The following is a 9,040-nucleotide window of genomic DNA, read 5'->3' as shown; positions in this document are numbered from 1 at the left end:
CTCCACCCCCAACCCTCTTGTCAGCCAGCCCTCACCGCTCCAGCTAGGGAGCAGGGGGGCGGGGCCAGCCCTTTCTGCTGGATCAGACAGCACAACCTAGCCCAGGGATGCAAAGCTTGTTGGGGAACTGTGATTTAACTTGAACCAGGAAGGGGTGTGGGACAGAAGTTTCATAAACCGGTTTAACCCAAATCAGTTAAGTCTGATAGTACACTCAACCAGGTTTATCCTAAACCAGTTTCAGTCATTTTGAAACTGGTTTATGTGCACTGAGCTTCTGTTCTGTTACAGATGTAACCAATTTCTGATCACTTAAACGGGTTTATATGTAACTTCTGTCCCTGGCCCCAGTGCTAGTTAGTGGACTACCAGCACTATACAAATGCAGGAACATTATTTTAGTTACGGAAACAGACCACGTTTGAGGGACCATCGCCTGCCTTGCTAATTTTTCTTTGTAGATATATACTTAAAACAACATACTGAGTAAAATCTTGATGTCAGTAAGCGTTTTGCCATTGATTTTAGTAGAGCCAGGACTTCACTCCGTTTTAACTTAATTTCATACAATGGAGAATTCACTTCATCTTTTGTAAGTTGTTCCAGTGATTAAATATTTTTAATGATTTTAAAAACTTCTATTTCCAGTATATATTATAGGTTCAAAATTTAGCATCTGAACTTTATGCTTTTTGTTTTATAGATTAAGAAACCGTCTACTATTTGTCTTACTTTTCTTGTTCAGTATAGAGAAAGGTATTAGACATTTTAAAAGTTATATGCTAAGTATTAACTTTGCATAATAATAAAGTTATCACACTCATGCTAACAAGCAGTGCAAATCATAAGACTCAAAATGTTTTACATGGGACATGTTTAACAACAATATTAATATTCTATATGAATCTACTTGCATGCATTTTCTGCATTTCGGAAGCAAACAAAAGTACTAGTTTTAGCTCAAAAATTAATTTAGATTAATTCTGGACTATATTTTTTTTAAATTTTAGCAGGGAAATTTAAATGTTAGATCTGAGAGAATCCAATGAAAAGTGGAAAGGTATTTTTATTTTAAAAATGGATCACCACATGCAAAGTAGGAATCTTATGTTTTTCGGCCCTGATCTGGAAAATACAGTTTCATAGTGCTAGCCCTGAGTTGTCCCATCAGTGTGACTAACCACAGGGTATAAACACATGCAGTAGTCTTTGTAGAATCAAAGTCTTACTCAGAAAAATAGTCTTGGTAGATTTATACATTAAACAATATGGAGTATCTGTTTTATAGGCAGTACATTAACTTGAGGCAGTAGCTTATTCTATGGTGCATAAAATTGACATGTATGTTTTTGAGAATTAAAAATATAGTTCTAGTTCAAGTAGACATTAAAGTAGCAAGAATAGAAAGAGAAAAAGAGTTTCTTTGTAATCTAGCTTGCAATTTTTGGTTATGAACAAATGGACTTCTTTTAATATTGCCTTAAAAATGGATTAATGCCAGTACAAAGAGCAATACAATGGCAACTATAAAATAAATTTAGCTTGCTAATTCATTAAAATAACTCTGTAGAGCAGGTAAAGCAGCATTCATCAAGTGGATGGTTGCATTGCACACTTGCAAGTGTAGTGTAGTTATACCAGTACTTTATCTTGTTCTGGGAAAATTAGCTTCAGTGGAGTTGTGTGCAGCTATGATTCAACTGCATATTGTGCCTGAGGCTTGCTAGTTTAGAACTACTTTAGGTATGTTTTCAGTGTGTGCTGCAGTGCAGATTACACTGAAAGAGAAATTGAAGCTCCAAGCAGAAAGCTCATAATAAATGTGGAGAGGATTTAGGCCATGGACAAATATGCTATTTGAAGAACTCCAAATGCCTTTGAAGGCTCTAGATAGTGAGGGTATAGATATGTACAGCCAAAGTACTTTAAAATGACCTTCAAAAGTGAGGAACATATTTGGGGGACTTCCTCTTGAAGGATTTCCTGAAATATCTGTATGCTTCAGTGATCCTCTGGCATCCCACAATGCTCTGGCTGTCATGCCAGAGCATTGTGGCAGGCTCATGGCAGGCTAGCAAAGCAGGCAGTCAGTGTGTGCTCTCCTATGTGTTTGATTGTCCTTAGAAACCACCAGAGGCCAAGAGACATTTATAGATTCCTGCTCTCTAGCCCCCAGGCTGGAGAGCAGTGCAGTTGCAAGTTTTCATGGCCATTTTGAACTCAGCCACACATCTACACGGCACCAAATTTGCAGCATTTCAGGTGCTTGGTATTGCTGTTCATACCCTTGTTTACATATACAAAAATGCAAATGTGTATTTAAAGTGTTCACTAGTTAGTTAGGGATAAAGTTCTAGGAGGAGAAAAATCTGTTTGTCATACAGGCTTTTTACACTATGTTCATAAAAGTTTGCATTTTACCTTGTAAAAGAGAGTAATACTTATTTTAATATAGATGGAAAAAGAACTTTTTTTGGATCCTGCTTTTCCTTGGCACCCAAAAAGGCCCTTGGAATCAGTAGAAAAAATATACTATCACCTTCTTTTGGGACGGCTTTGTTAACACTTTGCAGTACCTCCCATGAGTGTTGTGTCAGCCTGACTAGAACATCCTAATACCTGCAATAATAGCAAGTGCTAAATCGGCTTAATATACTAAAACTTCAGTATTGAGCCAATTTAGATCTAAAATAATTAGAGGTACACCAATATATTGATCTGATGTTGGATTGGCAACAATAGAAAGAAAATTGACTGTATTGGAAATCGGCTTTTTTTGCCTGATGTGGCTGATAATTTGGCCTATAATTGCCCTGTGCATGTGTGCAGCTGCAGCGCAGCATGGAAGTGGCGAGGAGCACATCCCAGCAGTTTGGAGAGCTGCATCCAGCTGGTAAGTTTGTTGTGGTAGAAGGGAGAGCGAAGGGGCATGGTGGGGAGGGCAGATTGTGCTCCCACCACCCCCACCCGCGGTGAGAGAGGGAGAGGGGCTGGAGCAGGTGTTGCCCAGCTGAGGCACAGCAGGGGTTAGAGCCACAGCTCATGCAGGGGGGTGTAGTGGGGGGGAGAGGGCGGCTCCCACTGCTGCGCACAGCCCAGGAGGGCACAGAGGGTGTTGCCTCCAGATCTGCACAGGGTAAGGGCAGGCTGCTGCTGCAGGCTAGGGTCAGAGCTGCACCATGCTCTTCCTGGCGGGGAGGCTGGGCCAGGTGGTGGCAACACTGGGAGGAGGGGTTGGACAGGGCTATGGCAAATTTTGGGATGGATGCAGCCCCCCCATAACCTCCATCCTAGTGCTGCCACCCCGAGCACAGCCTGGCCTGGCCCCGGCCTCCTCCTGCAGCGGCAACCTGCCCCTACACCTCACAGATCTAGAGGCACATGCCCCTTGTGCATTCCCAGGGTGCACATAGCAGCGGGAGCCGCTTCCCTCCCCCCATGCCCACTGGATAAGCTGTGGCTCCATCCTGCACCTCGCCTCACCCTGGCTCGACAGTCCCTGCCCCAGCCCCACTCCCTCCTTCACTGCAGAGGCCTCTATTGACACCCCCCACCCAACACTCCTACCTTCCCCTGCCCCTTCCACTGCAACAGACTTACTAGCTGGACACAGCTCTTCAAGCTTCCAGGCTGCATATCAGAAATTGGCTCAGTATCAGCCAACATGCTTTCTTAAAAACTGGCTATCAGTATTGGACCCAAAAATCTGTATCCGTGCATCCCTAAAAGTAATGGATTACTTTGTACAAGGAGAGTCCCCTGTGATTCTATGGTAAAATCCTTGTCTGCCACACAGGAGACCCAGGTTCAATTCCCAGGCACTTATACAAATATAGCTGTTGAGGCACCAAACATCTGGATACACTCTGGCTTTTAGATTCTGTCTCAGTGTCATAAAGGGGAGGATAGAAGATTTGGGCAGTCTCCACTCCTCCAAAAACTCCTGCCTAGGCATATGCATTGTAGGTCTGGGTGACCTCTCATAAATACACCATGATCTGGAAGAATCAACACTTGTTCAACTTTGTACAAGGGTTACTTTGTATAATCTTATATAACAAACTTTGTTGACATGAAATCCAAAAAATTTCCAGTATATATTTTTATAAGAAAATCTTGCTTCCATTTTTCTGGACAGCAAATACTGCGCATAATGGAAGAGTTAATGGCTTGTGTTTTACAAGTGATGGGCTCCATCTTCTGACTGTTGGTACAGATGATAGGATGAGACTCTGGAACAGTTCCACTGGGGAAAACACACTGGTAAGATTTTTAAACGACTTCCCTTTGCATTGTTAGCTGCATTTAATTGGCCGGGTTAGGTCATGTAATTCAGGTTTGCACACTAATCTCATACAAGAAATTACTTACTGCCTAATCTTTCATGATCTACTTAAGTGTTTCTATTATTCAGATGTCATTTTGGTTAAACAATAAGCTGAATGTTAGCCAACAATGTGGCCCTTCTTACGATCAGGGCCAGAAGTTATGCCGGCCTTTTCCCAGCAAGGGGGCTGGGTCTGGGCTGCACTGAGGTTGGGCAGTGACAGCACAGGGAGGGTGGTACAGGGGGCTACAGCCACCCCAAAATTCACCATAGCCCCATCACCCAGCATTGCTGCCCAGCCTCCCCCCCACCCAGGAAAAGGCCCTGAGCGCACAGCAGACAGCCCTCCCTTGCCCAGTGCAGAAATCCTGGGGGCTTGTGTCCCCCGTGCCTCCCCCAAGGGAGCACAGAGTGCACCATGCCTTCTGGATAAACCACAGCTCTGTCCTTCGCCCTGTCCCAGCTGGGTAGCACCTGCCCCAGCCCCAGCTCAACTCCCTCCCTCACCATGGGGCCCTTGATCTGCACCCCTTCCCTCCCCCACACTCTTTCCCCCCACAACCCAACCCCCCCACCCCCTGACTTACTGGCCAGATGCTACTGGGCTGCACTCCTGGCTGCATGCGTGCTGTGGCTGCATGCATGCATGCTACATTTATCAGTGACATTATTAGCGGGTGGGGCACATGATTTCTGAGGAAAGGCTGAAGGACCTGGGCTTATTTATTCCGGAGAAGAGAAGACTGAGTGGGGGATTTAATAACAACCTTTAAGGACCTGGAGGGGGATTCCACAGAGGATGGAGCTAGACTGTTCTCTGTGGTGGCAGGTAACAGAACAAGGAGCAGTGGTCTCAAGTTGCAGCAAGGGAAGGTTAGGTTAGGTTAGATGTTAGGAAAAAACTTTCTCCCAAGAGGGTAGTAAAACAATGGAACAGATTACCTGAAGAGGTTGTCGAGGTTTTTAAGACCCATCTAGACAACGTCTTGGCTAGAGTGATCTAGTTGAGGATGGTCCTGCTTTGAGCAGAGGGGTGACCTCCTGAGGTCCCTTCCAACACTGATTTTCTATGATGAATCCCATGGCTTCTCTGCACCTTAGCAAGTTGAAAGCAGTGCAGTGCTGACTAGCATTGAGCTACACTGCGCAGCTTCAGGAGCTGGAACATAGCAAGCTGATCAGTTAACGGACTCTCCGCATACTCTCAAGTTGAAAGCCAGTGGTGCAGCCAAAATATCAGATGCTTGCATAATAATGATTTAGTGGTGAATGACCCATAAATTGAAATGATTAAGGTTTAAAGCCACAAAAACAAGCATTGTATAATAATGGCTAATTGAAAACTCTTGCATTTTACAGGTGAACTATGGAAAAGTTTGTAATACGAGTAGGAAAGGAATCAAATTTGCCATCTCTCATGGCTGTAATCCAGAATTTGCTTTTGTGCCATATGACAGTAACATTGCTGTTTACACAATTTACTCTGGTGAATTGATAACTATGCTCAGAGGACATTACAGCACTGTTGATTGCTGTGTATTCCAGTCTGATTTTCAGGTAAGTGAAGTATTTGAGAGAATTTTAAATATTCAGGCAACATGCCAGACCAATTACATACAAAATAATGTATTTTAAGGCCAGAAGGGATCATTATATCATCTAGTCCATTGATTCCCAACCAGGGTATTGTGGTGCCCTGGAATGCCACAAGTTTTTATAAGAGTGTTGTGCAATATTAGTACAGTTACTTACATGTGGTTCATAAGATAAATTGATTTCAAATCATGTCAAAAACATTTTGACCTGTCTTTCTAAGTTCTTTGCAACAAAAGAATTGCTCTGTTATTTTTCTATAGTCAAGACATGAGTGAAAACTAAGGATTAGCATTTTTCAAGGGATGCTTGAAGCCTAATGAAAGGTGCCAGAGTTTAACAAGGAGTACCTTGAGTCTAAAAAGAATGACAGCTACTGAATTCATCTGACCTCTTCTGTACTGTAGGCTATTTATTTTGCCCTTTTTATCTTCCAACTTTGATTTAAAGACTCAAGCAACAGAGAGTCCTTTGCTTCATTTTCTGCTAGATTTTAAGTCCTTTGCTACTAAGTATTTTCAAACAAGAAGCTTGTCTTCTCTCTCTGTCCGCTAAGACTCCAAAATCCTTTTCAGTCACTGTTTTCCAGAATACCATTCCCCCACTCTGTGGCTGTGGGATGTGTTCTTCATTCTTTGATTTATAACCTTACAATTGACTCTTTTAAATCCTTGTTAATGTACTCAGTTTAGCAAGCAATCTAGATCACTTTATATGACCTCCCTGTTCTCGGCATTATTTATTAATTTAGTAATGTTTGTAGTCAGAAATTTTATAAACGGAGATCATTGAAGAGTTTGAGTGATTCTTAACAAACCTATCAGAAACATGCCCATTGATCAAGATTGCAAGTTTATAACCACTTTTGGAGATTTGTCAGCCAGTTCTTAAAACTATGTAACATGAGCTTTGTTGACATTGAACTGCTAATTTTTAACCAAATGCCATTAAATCATCTTCAAACTTGAGGCACGCCTCCATAACTATTGTGAACTGAGTGGCATCCCATTTTAAAAGTTTCTTTGTTTCAGTGCTTACTTCCTTGCAGTAGGAGCAGGGCAGCAGCCAGGAAAGGAGACCCTGAGCCTGCCCTTATTTGCTTCTCTTCTCACACGTGAAACTGCCTGTATCTTCTTATCTGTTTACATTACTTTCATTATCCTTCAAAGGATCTCCTGGTGGCATTTCGTTGAGAATCAGTGACTTAAGTAAAGAAACAGGGCTTAATAGCAACACAGACAGTGTCTTACTCAGACAGCAAAGGCACAGAATGAGTACAGGTGATGTCAGGAACTGCCGCTTAATTGAAAGATTTCTTTCTCCTTGTTTTTATGTGCAGCAAATATATCTGTGACATCTTTCCCCAAGGCACAGTTGGTGACCTGCCTCACTAGCAAACGTATACATATATAGAAAAAATAGGGAATGCTCAATTTAAGAGCTTATTTGCATTCTTATCTTCAGAAATTCCAGAATTAATGTTGAACATCTTATACTGCATTGTACTAAGAGCATAAAATACTATACTGTCCATCTAGCCCAGTATCCTGTCTCCAAAAGTGAAGGAAAGGATGCTTTGGAGAGGAGACCTTAAAAAAGATTCCACAATGTATAATGTATAAAACAGCATTGACCTGTTTATACATTTAGAAATAGAAACAGATTGTCAAGCATTTGGAGGATTATCAGCCCCAATCCTGAAAACATGTATGCACATGAGTAATTTTATTTATGTGCATAGTCCCAGAGGGGCCAGTATGGCAACTTGTATGAATAAATGCAGATGTTTACAAAATCAGGCCCATAGAATGAATAGCAGGTCCTAATTTAATTCAGCCTGTATTGGAACTAATTTTAGAACATAATTTATGAAAAGAGGCTTGCATTTAAGGTGCCAATAAATAACTATTTTAAAAAGTCCTGTTATGGAGGTGTCTTAGCAGATACCTAGGTATGTGTAAAAACCAACTTATCTTTTAGCAGAATTTGTTATCGATTTGAATTAAAAATATACTTGGAACATTTCATTCTAAGGCAGGGCATTTTTTTTTATCTTATAGATATGTTGTCACGTTTCTAACAAAATAATGCTTTGATAGCTTGGAATCTGTCTGCATATATAAACATCTTTCTACACACATAAACAGGAATCTGAAAAATACCAGGGTCTACAAGAAGAAACCTTATCATAGAGATAATGAACCAATACTTTTTGAATGTCAGAAAAAGAGTTTGCTTCATCAGATGCTAATTAAGTAAGAAGCAGACTACTGTTGAAAAGCTTATGCATCTCTGATATAGTTAGTCTCTGAGGTGCAACTCTACCCTGTCTTTTTTGTGTCTTCAGACTAGCACAGCTAACTACCTCTCTGCTCAAGCATTTCTTCGACCAAAAATGAGTAAAGGAGTTCTTTAATAAAATGCTAAGAAATTGAAGATATGATAGACTCTTGGCTCTTCAGTGGAAGCACTGTCTGCCACATTTTGAACACTGCTGCCTAGCGCAACAGGCCACATTTCTGGTTGGTCCTTGGGCATTATCATAATTAATGTTTATTTGTATTAAAAAGCCACATGAGACTGACTGAATGTAGGCTTTCTGCTGTTTGTTCCTCAGCTGATTAAAACTACTTTTATCTCCTTACTGCTCCAGTAGTTTCATACCTCAAGCATAGTCTAAAAAGGAGCACAACGAGATTTCCATTTGGTTAATATTTTAAATAAAGTGTAAGTTAACAAATAAAGTAAGGCTCTAAATTCCCTAGTAGACATCTACCAAATTACTGATCTTCAGCATCAAATTAAGAAAATTTATTCTGAGGAACCTTGTAATAAAACTGGGGGGGGGAGAAATAAGTTTAAACAGTGAAGTCTACTTAATGGTAACACAGTGTTATTTTGGTGAGCTATTCCCAAGGGAAATCTCAAATATCATGTCTTGTGGTCTGATACTTGTCTGGATCGTATCACCAATGTAAAATCAAGACTCTGTTATTCTTTATTTTAGAGATGCACCAATATATTGGTTGCCTGTTGGATCAGCACCAATACAATTGAAATTTTATATTATCAACTATTTGGGTTTTTTTGGTTGTTGTAGCTGATAATGATAATTAATTA

At 41.0% G+C, this 9,040-nt stretch overlaps 1 protein-coding gene across 1 annotated transcript in view; it reads left to right on the top strand.

Moving 5' to 3' along the window:
* The window catches only part of ERCC8 (ERCC excision repair 8, CSA ubiquitin ligase complex subunit), a 40,862-nt gene that overhangs the window by 27,049 nt on the left and 4,773 nt on the right, over positions 1–9,040 (top strand). The window contains exons 9-10 of the mRNA XM_019532117.1: positions 4,139–4,263; positions 5,687–5,884. Coding sequence (XP_019387662.1) covers positions 4,139–4,263; positions 5,687–5,884 — 323 coding nt within the window. The remainder of the gene's footprint in view (positions 1–4,138; positions 4,264–5,686; positions 5,885–9,040) is intronic.

Source organism: Crocodylus porosus, unplaced genomic scaffold (genome assembly GCF_001723895.1).
Source record: "Crocodylus porosus isolate Cpor-Errol unplaced genomic scaffold, CroPor_comp1, whole genome shotgun sequence".
Taxonomy (NCBI): Eukaryota; Metazoa; Chordata; order Crocodylia; family Crocodylidae; genus Crocodylus; species Crocodylus porosus.
This window is presented reverse-complemented; position numbering and strand designations above follow the sequence as displayed.